Raw genomic sequence first — 16060 nt, forward strand, 5'->3', positions numbered from 1 at the left:
ATCTTATTAAGAAGGGGTACATCAGAGGAGTAAAAGACTAAACTCTGTTCATCAAGTGATCTGGTTCTGAGATGTTGTTTGCTCAGATTTATGTGGATGACATAGTTTTTGGAGGTATGTCTCAGTAGATGGTGAACCACTTTGTGGAACAGATGCAGCCAGAATTAAGAATGAACATGGTTGGTGAGCTCTATTACTTTCTAGAATTCCAAATCAAGTAGTTTCAAGATGGAATTTTCTTATCCCAAAGTAAGTATGCCAGGGATCTGGTAAAGAAGTTTGGTCTTAAGTCAGGGAAACCAAAGAGAACTCATGCTTCTGTCACAATCAAGCTTTCCAAAGAAGATGAAGTTGAGCCTGTGGAGACAAGACTGTACAGAAGCATTATTGGAAGCCTTCTTTATTTGACAGCCAAAAGGCCTGACATATCGTTCTCGGATGGTGTCTGTGCCAGATATCAGGCTCATCCAACATCTCATTTGAGTTATGTTAAAATAATTATCAAGTACATTCATCATACCTCTGATTATGGTATTCTCTACTCTTATGATACAAACTCATGACTGGTTGGGAACTCAGATGCAAATTGGGGAGGAAACACAGATGATAGAAAAAGCACCTCTGAAGGATGCTTGTCTCTTGGGAACAATATGTTCTCTTGGTTTAGTAAAAAGAAAAATTGTGTATCTCTATCTACTGCTGAAGCTAAGTACATAGCTACAGGAGTTGCCTGCACTGAGCTAGTTTATCTGAAGTATATGCTTGAGGAGCATGATGTTCCTGAGGATGTTGTAACTCTGTATTGTAACAACACCAGTGCCATCAACATTGCAAAGAATCATGTTCAGCACAACAAAACTAAGCATATTGTGATTCGTCTCCATTACATCAGAGATCTTGTGAGTTACAAAATCTTGTCTCTGGAGTATGTGAATACAGAAAATCAATTTGCTGACATTTTCACGAAACCACTGGATGTGACTAAGTTTTAAAGGCATCGCACTACCCTAGGAGTTTGTATACTAGACTTATAACAATTAATGGGATGGTCAAGACCTGTTTGGGCCATGTCTTGATCAGTGAAAAGCCCATTTCACAAATTTTCTTTTTCCTTTGTTATCAAAACGCAGCGTTTCACCTGTTATTTCTTAAGCCCGCTTCAACGGTTTATTTCCCAATGAGAGTCGCGATTTTTTCAATTTCCATCATTACTTTTTGAAAGTACGGTTCTACTTGCAGTTACTTTTTGAATTCTTCTTTCCCTCTTCACTGCTCCCCTTGGTCGGCTATTCCTCTCTTTTTGTTCGGAAAATGGGGATTACAAGACGGGGAAAAGGTTAAGATAGAGGGTCACCCCTGGAAAGAAGGGTCAAGAAATCAAATGTGCATAAGAAAAGCTTGCCGAAGTCAACAAGCATGGTGTTAGGTTCATCAAAGGAAAACCTGATTGGGTCGATAGCTCGCTCGGAGATCCCTCGTCAAAGGCAAATGGACCTTTCCCCGTGTGGACCTTCGGGAAAATTTGCCCCTCTTTACCTTAGGTGAAAGCAAGTGTACTCCCTCATCCCATTCCTCTGCCTGGTCACAAAGATCTCTCAAAAAAGTAAGGCTCGGCTGAAGATGTTGAAATGCAACAAGGTAACTTCCTCTGACTTTCTCTGACATCCCCAAGTGCCCCAGGCCAATGAAGAATTTGTCAACCCCACTCTGGCTTAGATGACCAGAGAACTCAAGGGATGTAGGTACAACTCCGAAGAAGTTGAAGAAGGTCTCAATGGCAAGAGTTGGATCACCCCAGAGGAATTTGACAGGGTGATGAACAGTGGGCTTGTTTTTTTATCCTGCCTAATAGGTGGTCCCTCCTTCGGTTCTATGAAGAATGAGAAAACCAAGAAAAAGGGGGTCAAGAAGGCTATCAAGTCCAAGAAGAGAAAAAGTGGTTCAAGACGCTAGGACTCATGAGAAGAGGAAATATGTCAAGAAGACTCAAGACTCAGTCCCTGAAGAAGAAGCTGAGGCTGAAGATGTTGCTGACCATGTCACCAACATTGTGTAAGAAGAAGAAGAAGTTGAAGTAGAAGAAGAAGAAGAAGAAGAAGAAGAAGAAGAAGAAGAAGAAGAAGAAGAAATATTTCAGGCAAGAAATTCCTGATGTTCCCATCACAGGAATTTCCTTCCACACCATTCAAAATGCAAACAGGTGGAAGTATGTTATTCTCCGAAGAATTGCTCCTGAGCATGTGCTTTCAAATGAAGCCCTCACTTGCACATACATTGTGGATCTCCATAAAGAGTCTAGTTTGTTCTCTTCATTTACTTCTGTGGGCTCCTATCATGCTCAGCTCGTTCATGAATTCATTGTGAACCTTCCTGATCACATTGACGATGCCACTTCTCCAAACTTTTAGAAGGCGTTTGAGAGAAACAAGTTCATAGAGTTCTCTCCGAAGGTTATTCATGAGTTCTTGGGTTCTGAAGTTCCCTCCTATGAAGACCAGATGCCTTCTCGGATTGAGTTAATCAAGGAACTTTCCAGAGGCAAGGACGAGAAGGGTTGGCCGGAGTCTGGTCTCTATCGAGCATCTCTTCTCAGTTCTAAATACTCTGTTCTGCATAAGATCGGAGTAAAGAACTGGCTTTCCACAGCTCACTCTACAGGTGTCTCCCTTGCTCTGGCTCATTTTATTTATATGTTGGGAATAGGTGGATCTATAGACTTTGGGAAATTCTTCTACTCCCAAATTTTGAAGCATGTTGGATATGAAGCTATGAAGCTCCCCATTGCCTACCCATCTATGATTACTGGGATTCTTCTACGTCGGCATCCTGATCCACTCACTCTTGAAGAACTAACGTCTTGCAGCTCCGCCCTAGGCAAGATCTCCTTCAGTTACAAGCTTTTTCAAAAGCATCATATAGCTGACATTAAGAAGCCTCCTCACTCCAGTCTTCCTCATGCTAAGTTCTATTCTCCAGATACTCCCAATTTGCCTCTAATGTCTGCCGATACAAGGAAACTGACTGCTCTTTCCCTGATAGATGAGATCAAGTACCTTGAGCTTGTTATTGCCATGTCTACAGGGAGAAAGAAAGATCTTGAAGTTGCGCTCTCTAAAATATTTCCTGCAGGCTCATCCTCCTAATGACGTTCTAGTTTATCGCGTTGTTGTTGTTTATTTGTTATCTCTTCTTCCTATACTCAAACTCTATTTGGGTCTGTAATATTCTCTAAGCTACTGTGTGTTTCGTCCTCTCTTTGCCTTTGTTTGGCAAAAAGGCGGCGTCAAAAACTGGTACTGATACCGACTCTAGTTTCTGGTTTTTCCTCTCGTGGTTATCTATCTATAGCTGAAGTGTGTACTTTGTGCATGTGTTCTTTTTCCTCTGTCAGTCACTGTTACATGAGTGACCTTAGAGTACGTAGCTTGAAGATCTTGTGTTTGGCTTGCGCTTGTGTTTTATGTTCCCTTGTTAGTCACTATGACATGAGTGATCTTGCAGTGTGTAGTTTGGCCCATTCCTTTTTTTTTTTTTAAGAAACTCGGTAATTCTATGTCTTATTCTTGGATGTTTAGATTATCACGTTAAGAGTTTTGCCTTCTCAAAGCCAAAGGGGGAGATTGTTGTTACATAGAGTTTGGCGTTCTTGGTTCATGCAAATATCTTGTCTCTCGTGTTGTTTCTCCCTCTTCAGAGAACATCATTCTTCCCCTTCTGTCAGGATACGACGTAGTCTCCCTGACACCTTTTTATACTGACCGCGTTGGATGTGCGCCATCTGTCTCTGTTCTGGATTAGAGGAAATTCTCTTTGCTTCTCTTATATAAGAAAATGTTTCTCTTGTGTGTAGGGTTACACATTCTTACTACGTCGAAACCTAAGACAAAGAAAAAGTGTGTCTTTTGTCATCCAGTGTTGGTTTCTTTCTGGTGAGAGCGAATCCAGCTAATGGTGTGTGGCTGGTGATTGATATTTATCGAAAGACTGAGAGTGTGAGAGTGAAAAGTGAGGGGAGCTCAAATCTAGGGGGAGCCAAGATTAGAAATTTTCTAGAATAGTTTGGAGTAAGGAATAAATGGAAGGTTATCATCCATTTGTATTCCGTCATTGTACTCATACTATTGTCTAGTGAAATTAATCTTTTTATCGGGATTCATATCCCCCCAGAATAAGCAGTTTGGCCGAACTGAGTTACCAGTGTTGTGCGTTCTTTTTTCTTTTTGTCTTTACTATTGTTCTTACTTCTCCTAATAACATCTAACAAGGCAACTTAAACAATAGATCTAGATTTTCACAAATGAAATTTGTTTGTTAAGACATGAATATGGCTGGTTAGGACAAATTAATATCTGACAACAAATTTGAACTAACGTAATGATTTTGATATCATAAACTTTAGTCTCCCATGACTAGATATAAGACGCTAACACAGACCATAAAACTCGATCTGACAAAGTAAATTGTATTATTTAGAAAGAAAATTGAATAAACTTAAAATTTGAAAATGACATTGGTAAAATATCGACCTCTTAGAATGCACATGTAATGATAAATATGAGCAACTAATGATAAATCAAAGAGGATTTCTACCACAAATCTCATGTCGAGGTCCCTTATTACAATTGCATTCGTTATAATATCATGAATCAACCTCCGAGCTCGTGGAGATATGGAACCTAATAATAAACTTGCTAAGACTCATATCATGACGTGAGGTGAACACATCTTCAACATTATAATAAAAATATGATTGATTATGTATCCCTAACCGATACATTTAAAGACAAATGTTCCATAAATTTATATCCGATAGATGATAGAATGAATTCAATAGGGTATCAAATCGTCAGTTACAATACATCCAAATGATCAGCCACCTATAAAAGGCTATCGCAGAATAATTTGAGACCAAGAAAGCCGCAAAAATTTTGGTGAGCCACAATTTTTGTCGTGTTTAAAAGGCCATTTTGTCTTAGTGACCCTTTCTTATTGTCATTTCAATGTTCTTGAGCATCTTGATTGGAGATTTGTGCTCTACCATAGGTTGAGTTAGATCGAGCACCTATCAACAAGTTTATATGTATGCTTCCGTTTTGAGAGGTACTCAGTTTAAGTGTTTTTAGTTTTCTTGTTTTAATTTTTGATTCGCTGAGTTTCTTGCCTTTCTCATTCTAACTTTGATTTTAGTTTTGGCTTATTATAAATTTTCATTTTTTTAGATGTGTTTTGCTGATATTAACCAATATAAAAAACTAATAACCAAGTTGTAAATTGTGAAGGATTTGTTGTGATTTAAATTTTTTATTTTTCAAGAGAGAAGGAAACATGAAGATTTTTTAATATCGGATTCTTTCCATTTTTCTTTTCTATATTTGTGGAAATGAGAAGTTTGAATTTGAGAATTCAAATGGACATATTTTCTTGCTATTGGATTTATTTATTTTATATTATTCTATATTCGGTACTCATTATATAAAGAATTTTAATGCTCTTTATATGTGATTTTTAGGTAGTTACTATAATGACGATATTTATCAAGGAAAAACGACAGCCCATTACAAAAGTGAAAAAAAGGAAAGGACCCAAGATCAGGAAATCCCAGGGCCCAAAAGAGGTTTAAAAAGGTCTCATTTATGGAAATACTCACCAGATAACCCCTATACGTAGGGTGGCACTCCTATGAGAACCCCACGTTGCCACTCGCCTCCTCGAAATGGGCTTCCCGCCGATGGCCTAGCGAAGAGCTATCTTCTTGCCGGGCATCCCAAAATGATCCACTCACCACAAGGTAAAAGGACTCCTGCCAGCCTAGGAGCTTTCCACCCAAAAAAAAGCTCTCCGTCCAGAAGACTTCTTGTTTGTGGGCCTGGCTTCCCGCCCGCGGCCCAAAGTAAAGTCCCACTCGCACCATATGAGAGCTTCCCCCGTAGACGAAATAAGAAGCGTTTCTCGCCCACAGTCCAATTATTTCGCCCTGGCCCGAAAGAGGCCTTCCCGCCCAGCCAACAAAGCTACACGGCCACGGACATAACAACCCGCCCATGAGCCCAGATTCTCATCCAAAAAGGCTACTCTCCTTTCCCAAAAACTTCTCACCCAAGGAGAATTGCTCCCGCCCGAATGGCACGTAGAAAGGCCTCCTAGAATTACTCTCCATAGTGTTGTTACATGTTTTGTTGACTTATTTTTCACTGTATGTTTTTATGGCAAGATGTCTGGTAACATGCTCCAGGATATGTTGAGATATCTTTGCCTCTGTGTGCATCACTGCATTTTTTACAAGTTTCCTGAAATGTCACAATGATTCACGGAAGAGTTTTACATTGGTTCTCTTTGCAAGTATGGGTAAAGAAACCTTAGATCGACTTCCAAAGGTGTTGACTATAATAAAAGTCAAGCGCTTTACCCTTAGTAGTCTCGACACATTCATCATTCTTTTAGGGTCCTTAGACGCATAGGATCGGTAGACTGAGAAACTAATTGTTTGATGTGTTTGGTGTAATTCGCGAAACACTTTTCTAGACATCTGAGTGACAGAGAGTTGTTAATTTTTGTGATATCGTGATTAAAGGTTTCACGAGCGTTGACATTGAAGATTAGAGAGTGCAATTGAGGGGATCTCAGATTCAGGGGGTTTGATTTTGAATATAGGTAAGAAAAAGGCATTGAGAAATGGTTTTTTCATATAAGTCTATTGTTGTACTATTGACTACTTATTGTTATAGTGGATTTCCTTTCCCCATGGCACACTTTGTGGTGATTATGCACCCATATAACCATGCGAAAAAAATAATTACGCTACTTAACTAATTAATTAAGGTTATATAAGTAGATCTAGATTTTACTTTAAATAATATTAAGCATGAGAGCTATATAAAGCAACCGAATTAAATAGAAGAGTCATTAGAAAAACTTATGGGTTTCTCCTTAGCTACAGAAACTTTAATCGAATTCTTCAAGATATCCCGTTCTGAGCTCCAATAACTCCATATTCTAGTTTTAGCTCCCATATCTAATCTCCGGGAATGGCTTTATTACTCTCGTCGTATGGCACTCAGAAGATGATATTGTAATCTTCTGAAATGTAATCTCTAGACGAATAAGAAGAAAGTGTGGGCACACTCTGAATCTCACTACAACTCTGATTAATGATTTCAGATCGTACCGTGTGTATGGGAATGGAATCATAAATTCCGAAGGAGAGGGGGAGAGAGAGAGAGAGAGAGAGAGAGAGAGAGAGAGAGAGAGAGAGAGAGAGAGAGAGAGAGAGTTGGTCGTATTGTTTGTAGCTATTTGCTTGAGTTATTTTTGCTTTCTCTTAGACCCCTATTTATAATGGTAGAAATGAGATATTCTTGTGATTTCCTAGATGTTTTTTGTTCTTCTTTATTCTTTCCTACTCTATAGTTAAGCATTAACCGTTGGATCTTGACTACAAATCCTATTTGTTCTCTCATCCATCAGATCAGAATCTAGGATATTATAATTTCTTATTTTTTTCCGATATTTAAGGAATCTAGATATTTGAGAATAATGATGGCAATATCTTATTTCCTTATTTAATGGATTAAATATCTCTACCATTATTATTCTCCTAAATATTAGGAAATTAATTATGAGAGAGAATAAATGACAATATCTTATTTCATTATTTAATAGAGAGAGAATATCTGAACAATTATTATTCTCTCTCTTATTTAATTAGTTACCAGATTTTTTTTTTACAAATCTAGCAACTAATTAAAGAGAGAATATTGGGAATTTTCTAGCCAAAGTAGGTACCCATATTGACAGGTACTGTGTGTTGTCGCACGAAAATGAACAACGATTAATTACCTCGGGCGGTTCGATCCAAGGCTGGACCAAGTGATCGCACCCGGACCAAAAGTGTGAACTCGAAAGTCTCGAGCTAGGTTTTCTCCGATCACCCCACCTCTCAGAGAAGGGAAGGGGTGAGGAGGAGGAGTGACCGTGCCTTCCGTGTATAGGCTGCCTACATACCCGTATGTGGGATCAGGTCAGAACGTAGTTCAAGGCGTATGTAACACAGTGTGAGGTGCGGAGCCTGGGGGAAAAGCGTTCTCGATGAAGTAGATGGAGCGCGGAGGAGTCCTCGGCGATGTCTCAGAACTTCGGAGATCGCGGATGCGTCTAGTATGTTAGACGCGTAGGGGATCCTCAGTGGAGAACCCTAGGAGCATGCCTGGGCACTAATCTCGGCGTTCGATCAGAGGGAGCGACGTCCGGGAGTCCCCGAGAGTGATTCGGAACCTCTGAGAACGAGAGAGAGACTTGTACACAGCGCTTCAGGCCACAGATGGCATCAAAAGAAGCAGAAGAGAGCGAGAATTCGAGCGTATCGATTGGAATGAAATGGGTTGCTTCCCCCTCAATGAGAGGGGGTATTTATAGCTTTTCGGGGGCCTTAGGAGGTCCCTTTCTCGTCCATGTGGGACTAGGGGCGCGCGCACCATCGAAAGGAGGTGCGCAGGTGTGCACGGTGCGCTACATGCGGCGCGTGGTGCACTGGGCGCGGCGCGCACCTGGCTGCATTTTCATGGGCCTTCGCGGCCTTTACTCTATCGGGCCCATTGGGCCGTTTTGGGCTTCGGATATTGTGTTTGTCGCGCGACATACGAAAGTATCTATTCGACGAGTGGGATTTGATTCGAGGAGCGTGACTCGAGGCTCGACTCGAGGAGCGATGCTCGACTAGAGGAGAACGACCCGAGGCTCGACTCGAAGAGAAGATCTCATGGTTCCGTCCGAGGAACGAGGCTCGACTCAAGGAGAACGACTCGACTCGAGGAGCGAATCTCGACTCGAAGGGTTGACAGTCTCGGAGCGAGGGCTTGCCGGCGACTCGTGAGGGAAGGCTTGCCGTTCCTCAGGACCTTCGACCTGACCATCGGCCCCTTGAGCGGCGCGTCTTCTCGGCGTTCCGGGATTTCTGAAAACGACCGACAACACTGTGCCAAGGAATTTAAAATTTTAGAGTGTCCATGATCCAACAAGAAATAATTAATTCAACAATAAATATTTAATTCGAGAAATAGACAAATTTCCGAATGAATGCTGCTAAACAATTTACAGCTGTGAGATTGTAATAATGATATTCATTATTACCAGAGAGTTTTTATTCGTCTGTATCAGAGCCGAATCGGAGACTATGGATCTACTAATGGAAGCTCCTACAAATCCGATTACAAGATGAGATAGTCTTTTCTCTTTTCAATCGATTCGTTCAATCTTGTTCAGTACTCTACAAAGTAATCCAAGACTGAACTCTCCTTATTACTAGAATTATATTTTACTCATCGTGACGAGTGTCACTGATATAGTTAGTTTGTGATCAAGATCCTCCAGGTTCAACCCGTACTGAGATAGGTAAATAATTCTGTTATACCTTCCTTGATACTTATAAGCCCTAAGCATCGCTGCTTCCCCAGTGAAAGATTTTGTCGTACCTTACCTACTACGAAAGTGCGTGCAATCTATCAGTTTTGGAATCAACCTTTAGGTGACTGAACATTTACCTTCTTTTAGGAAGGTTGGATGATGTATCTGTGAATCATTTTTCGCTCAGATCATATTCTGGATTCCCAAGACATAAGTATCCTAGCGTCTCTGTGGCCTTTAACGAGTGAGTCAAAGAACCCGGTGGTATGACCTAGAAGTCTATGAACACATCGGTATTTAGATGAAATCTCAATGTGACCATCATAGCTACCCTTGTTCGTGTGTCGTAACGGTCCTTAAATGACACAGCAACAACCAAAGTCTTTCCTAGCCGTACACTTACCGCAAGTGCAGAATGCTCCCACTAAGTGATCAACCTTCATTTGTGCTCCACATATATGATTTTAGATTCAACTACTCAGACATGAATCAATCATCGACCATCGTTTTAGTTCACTGCCCGAACTCAGATGCCCAACATGTGATTCAGTTTAGTACGGAGACTATGGGTTGATGAATGTTTGATAATTCTTTTATTAGAAATAACGCTTTCAATTCAAATAGATAGTAAATATCATAACTGTATTGCATTACTAATTTCAGCGAGAATTATAAATAAATCTTCTCGTGGGCAAGAATTCCTAACAACACTTCCCTCCAGAGTAGATGACGTTGCGCCGAACTGGGTTACCACTATTTGTGTCATTTATATTTACATACTGCTCTTTTTATAATCCATCTTTTGCATCAGAATAGATTATTGAATACACTGAATCTTCATTGTGTGTGACATCTTGTCTCTACCTAAACATAATTTCAATTGGTATGAGATCGGGCACCCAGATCTTAGAGGGTGGTCCTTGGGGTGTTAGCATTTTATATATATGATGGATAGTCACGGGGAAGGAGGATATGTTAATTTCAACAATTCTAAATTGGACAAATTACGAATATTTGAAAGCACGCATAAGCGCATTCCTCAAGTGCGTGGATAGCAAGACGTGGAAGGTTTTCATAAATGGTTGGTCTGCTCCCACAATCAAAGAGGACAAAGGAATTTTTCTAAAAAAAAAACTCCAGAAAGATTGGGATGAGACAGAAGATGAAGCTGCTCTCAGTAACTCTCGTGCTCTTAATGATATTTACAATGGTATTGACCGAAATATCTTCAGTCTTATAAATACATGTAAGAGTACCAAGGAGGCCTGGGAGATTCTCGAAGTTTCTCATGAGGGGACTACTAAATTGCGTAGTTCAAGACTTCAACTCCTTACCACAAGATTTGAGGCCATGAACATGCTTGAAGAAGAGACTATTGTCGAGCAATGTGCGTATACATCATATTGCTAATGAGTCCTTCTCTCTTAGAGTTCCCATGAGTTATGAGAAACTTGTTCGAAAAATTCTTAGATTTCTCCATCAAAGATTTTGTATAAAGATTACTGCGATTGAAGTAGTGCATGACCTTTCTCAAATGAAAGTTGATGACTTAATTGGGTCTATCATGACATATCAATTGTCTCTTCCTAAATCTGAGATGAAGAACAAGTGCTTGGCTCTTTAAAAAATCCATCATAGCGGATCAGATGGAGGATGTAAGTTCTTATATTGATTATGATATTAATGATACTATAGCACTGCTTACCAAGAATTATAACAGGGTAATGAGGAGACTTAACAAGCTCTCTGGGAAGAATGCCCCTACTGTTGTCAGAGACAACTTTCTTTGGCAACAGTATCAGAAGGGAGGAAACTTTCAGAGAAATGATCAAGATTGTTATAGATTCAATGCTAATAATTCCAGCCGAACTAAAGGGATCCAATGTTGTGAGTGTGAAGGTTTTAGGCATATTAAAAACGAGTGGCCTAATTTCCTCGTCAAGAAAAAAAGAAAGTATAATGCTACTCTCTTCGACGATGAGATTGATAATAGTGATTCCGATCAACTAAGCAATTCTGTTGTCTTTACTGCTTCTGTCCCTAATCATAATTCTGATGATCCTATTGATGCTACTAGTTCCTCTTTTCCTAATGATAATTATCTTTTTAATGATGATGATAATGAACTTCCTGATAAAGTTCTTGATTAAGCTTACAATGTTCCTTACGCCAAATGGATAGAAGGGAAGAGTCACAACATCTAGAGAAGCAAAATGAAATGATTGTATCTCTTACTGAGGACAAGACCTGGTTGTTGGAGACTATTGTTGACTTGAAGCGTGAAGTAATTGTCTCAATTCATAACTTGAAGAAATGATGAAATCTTTGAGAATGCTAAACTCAGGCACAAACAGTCTTGACAAAATCCTCACTGTTGGAAAGCCTGCTACGAATTTGAAAGGACTCGGTTATACTTATGGTGCGTCTCATTCCAAGACCACATTTGCTCCACATAAAAGAACTGCTACGGCGTCTCCCAAGATATTTCAAACATCTGTTTCCCACATACATCATAATCAGCCTCAATGCCAACATATTATTACATCAACTAGGTCTCCTATCAACATACCTCGCTGGATGTGTCACCATTGTAGGAATCGTAGTAATATACGTCCTTTTTACTATTGCCTCTATGAGAGAAATCTCCAACGACCTCGGTTCTACCATTAGCCTCAAAATGTGCAAGCTTTGAACAATTACATAGTCTGGAGAGTCAAAACAGATTATCGAACTAATATTGCATATACCTCTCTTCGTCCTTCAACCAATGAAGATTGGTATTTTGTTAGTGGCTTCTCTCGCCATATGACAGGTGTCAGTACATACTTAACCAACATGAAGCCTTACTCAAACTTCCATGTTACTTTTGGTTATGGTGTTAAAGCCAAGATTATTAGTAAAGTCATCTTAATTACCCTAGTTTTCCTTGCTTAAAAGACGCTTTATTATTTGATGGTCTTATTGGCAAATGTTATCAGTGTTAGTCAGCTTTGTGATCAAAACTTATTTGTTAATTTCACTCTTAAGGAGTGTCATGTGTCTAATAAGGATCAGATCAAGCTTATGAGAGGAATTTGGACTCCTGATTATTGCTACATATGGTCCCCAAGCGAAGTTTCCCAAGTTCAACCATGTTTAATGTCATGGGTAGAAGAAGCTACATTGTGGCAACATAAACTTGACCACCTTAATTTGATAAGTATGAAGATTATCACTGAGAAGGTTATTGAAAGTGGAGGAAGGAAGATTTTGTGGTGACTGTCAAGATGGAAAACAAGTTAAGACGTCTCACAAGATGGTGCAACATCTTACTACCTCCGGTGTTCTAGAGATTCTCCACATGGATCTCATGGGTCATATCGTAAAGTATAAAGTTTTATATCACTCGTATTGTCATTTGAATTCAATAAACGAGCTTCCATTGTTACAACTAAATTCTTGAGTGAATTATGGTCCAACAAGTTTATCGAATGAGAAATCTCGGAATAAGTTAAGGATTATCGAGTTTGTCTCGAATAATAAATTATTTTCCAAGGTGAAATTCCGACAATTAATTTAATAAATAAATTCTCGGGAGTGAGAATTATTTCCTAGAGACTTTAAATATATTTAAATTAACCGAAAACGAACGAGAAAATTCTAGGTTTAAATCATATAATTATAATCCACTCAGTTATGGATTTAATTATGTAATTATATGATTGAGACTTAGTTCTAACAATCTTTCAAGACTCATTTGAGATAAAATTAGGACTCGGGGTCATTGTGCAAATGGTGGAAAGTATGAGGATTAAGTGACCAAATATCAAACTTTCGGCTAATTGTATAAAGCCGAAATTTCTTCTCTCTCCTCACTTCATCTTCTCGGCTCTCCCTATTCGACCAAAACATCCAAAAAATAGAAGATCAGAAGCTCGTGAATCACCATCTCACTTCCTCTTCTTCTCTCTTCTTCGATCAAACCAACCATCAACCCTTACAAAATTGAAAAGCTCGGCCGCTTCGGTGTGTGATTAAACACTATGTTGGAATAGATCTAGGGTTAAGAAAAGTTATATCGCTTCTAGCAAGCGGTGGAAAATAAAAAATTTCTTTAAAACACGTAAAACGTTTTTTACAACCTAGACAAAGCGCATGAACATATATTTTAAAATTTTAATACTACATTTAGTTTTTACTCTGTACCAACCTTGAATGGAACTTGAACGTTGAGAAATCTTAGGAAGGTTGAAATGCTCGTCTCCCCACTCAGCTCGCCTCTCGTACTAGTCTTCTTGAACCTGTGAGAAACCACGAAAGTTTCTACCACTAGAGTCTTTTAGTGTGGTTAGGATTTAGTGTGTAGGCACTTTTAAACACTATGACTCAACAACTAGTCTATGAGCCAAAGATCTAAAACAAAACGCTAGGTCTAATGAGGACCTAGGTGCCAAAACAAAAGAACAAGAAGAGATTCGAGAGAGAGAGAGAGAGGGGGGGGGGGGGGCTACAACTTAATAGGAGGAGGATTATAGGAGGAGGATTACCTTCAAAAGGTGAATTGTGAATGTGGTGGGGTATTTATAGGAGGAGGATTACCTTCAAAAGGTAGTTTCCTCTTTTCTATAGAATATCACATATTCATGAGCAAATCTTATTTCCTCTTTTCCTTACCCCTTGCACGTCCAAGACATTGCCATCAAGGCCTTGAATTTGTTCCCTCATTTGGTTTTCTCTCCCTCGGCCGTCCATGTTGTTGCTTCTAGAAGAAAATTTGTTTGCTCTTTTTCTCTTGGCAAGTATCTTCATACATTAATGCACAAAATAATCTCTCTTTCCTTCTCATGGTTGGACGGTTTCATGGCTTCTAGAATATGCTTCTAGATGTTTCTTTATTTGTTCATGACAACATAAGAAAAACCCATTAAGAATTTATTGTCATCATACGACAATGTCAAAAAACTTATTCAATCCTCAAGGCCCAATATTCTCAATATGGCCGTGTGATCCAATTTATTGTCATCATATGACAATGTCAAAAAACTTATTTATTGACATTCATACCATCCCATGTCCAAAAGGACAAAATTACCCTTTAGACAATTTTCGTAAAACTTTTATAGTTCAACATTTGAACTTGTTTTGACTTGGCTTTCACGTTTAACTAATCCAACTCTAAAGACTTGTGATAGTGACCTCATGGATCCAAATGAATAAAGCTTGAGCTAGAATACTTGGACTCAAAAGTTCACAAACCTTTACAAGTTCTAGCTTAATGTCAACTGACTCCACTAAAGAGTTGACACTGAAATCTCTCGATTCAAACGAATATATTTTCTACTCAAGAGTTCTACTTATTCTTTAAGACCGATGGAAATAAATAATTAATTCACAATCGTTTAATTATTGGTTAAATTTAAAAAAAAAATCTTGTTTAGTACTGTTTTTGGTTCGAGTTAGGTTTGGATCTTAAAAAACTAATTTACCAAAGTTGGGAATTAATAAATAAAATTCTTGAACCTCAAACGGACACGTGACAAATCCCAACAATTAACCTAAACTCTTCAACATTCACGAGTCAAATAACAAACATAACCTCAACTAGAAATCCTAAACCTCTTGACGTACTCTAGGACGTGTCGAGTAATCTTGGGAAGCGTACGAAGCGAAGTGACTCATCAAGATGAACAAGTGATACAATGTGACTATTCCGGATAAGTTCGAAGACATAAGTCAACTACTTATCAAGGGAATAACTCTGTTTTTGTGTAGTTACGTGTTAGTAAACAAGAGTAGGTGAACGCCTTAAAACAAATAAACTCAAAGATTAAGGCCCTGGCCACTTTTGTCGAAAATATAGTCTCAGGTTTTTCTGATATGTTCAAACATAGATTCGTTGGAACCCAGCCCTTGATACGTGATATAATTATCTCTTAAGTTATGTGCTTGACCCTTTAGAATGGGGGAGACAAAGGAGTATAGATGGACTCTATGATTCATATTGAGGGTAGAAGTACCGGGAGTCACATCCATAGTTTTAGACTTAAAATACTACGAGCTTAATAGGGAAACTATCACAGCACCCAAATCTTAATGAAACCATCGTTCGTTGCACCTACAAGTCACTGACTTGTATCGAGGACCATACTGTTCCGAATGGCGCTGAGTACTGAAACGGGACCTGCATTAAGCGCCCTGTTTGGCAATGGGTGAAGGTCACGAATAGCGAACTCATTGCCGCACGAGACCAGCGTGTCGACGTCACGATGAAGAGGAAACAACTAGGGGATCCCAAACAAGCAATAAAACACTTACATCATCAGAAGACTGCTGCTCGAAGTCTAAGGCCAGTCTCTTATCGTCCCGAGGGTTATAGCATGGGTTGTGTGTAACCTTCCAGAATGGCAAGTACTAGTTAGAGTGTGAACACATTAGTCATGCTCTAGAACTAGTTAGAAATTTGTATCCTACATTCTTATGTGCTTGTTTACACGTCACATGGCATTAGATTGCTTTTTCTTTTTTAGGTTATGACCCTTGGTAATGTGGAAAAGGGCAGGGCGCCAATATACGCGTAGAAGTCGAAGACAAAGACTGGACATGTATCTCTCGACCTATGGGTTAATGGGGTCTCATCGGCAACAAAACTAATATAGAATAGTATTTTTCTAACTCTTTTCTA

The 16060-nt window shown here is 39.2% G+C and overlaps 1 protein-coding gene across 1 annotated transcript; it reads left to right on the top strand.

Annotated features, from left to right (window-relative positions):
• The first annotated feature begins 1973 nt into the window (after positions 1–1973).
• Positions 1974–3143, top strand: LOC149402647 (uncharacterized). Its single transcript, XM_089608470.1, has 3 exons — positions 1974–2074; positions 2201–2321; positions 2409–3143. The coding sequence occupies exons 1-3, from the start codon at positions 1974–1976 to the stop codon at positions 3141–3143; spliced, it is 957 nt and encodes a 318-aa protein (XP_089464596.1).
• The last annotated feature ends 12917 nt before the right edge of the window (positions 3144–16060 follow it).

The sequence above is a fragment of the Urtica dioica genome, chromosome 3 (assembly GCF_054948205.1).
Source record: "Urtica dioica subsp. dioica isolate 48M chromosome 3, U.dioica_male_clone48M_v1_H2, whole genome shotgun sequence".
NCBI classification, from domain to species: Eukaryota; Viridiplantae; Streptophyta; class Magnoliopsida; order Rosales; family Urticaceae; genus Urtica; species Urtica dioica.

Coding starts and splice junctions, on each gene's coding strand:
- LOC149402647 (XM_089608470.1), top strand. CDS start 1,974: ATGTCAAGAAGACTCAAGACTCAGTCCCTGAAGAAGAAGCTGAGGCTG. Junction 2,075..2,200: donor AAGAAGAAGAAGAAGTTGAA/GTAGAAGAAGAA, acceptor AAATGCAAACAG/GTGGAAGTATGTTATTCTCC. Junction 2,322..2,408: donor TGTTCTCTTCATTTACTTCT/GTGGGCTCCTAT, acceptor CCAAACTTTTAG/AAGGCGTTTGAGAGAAACAA.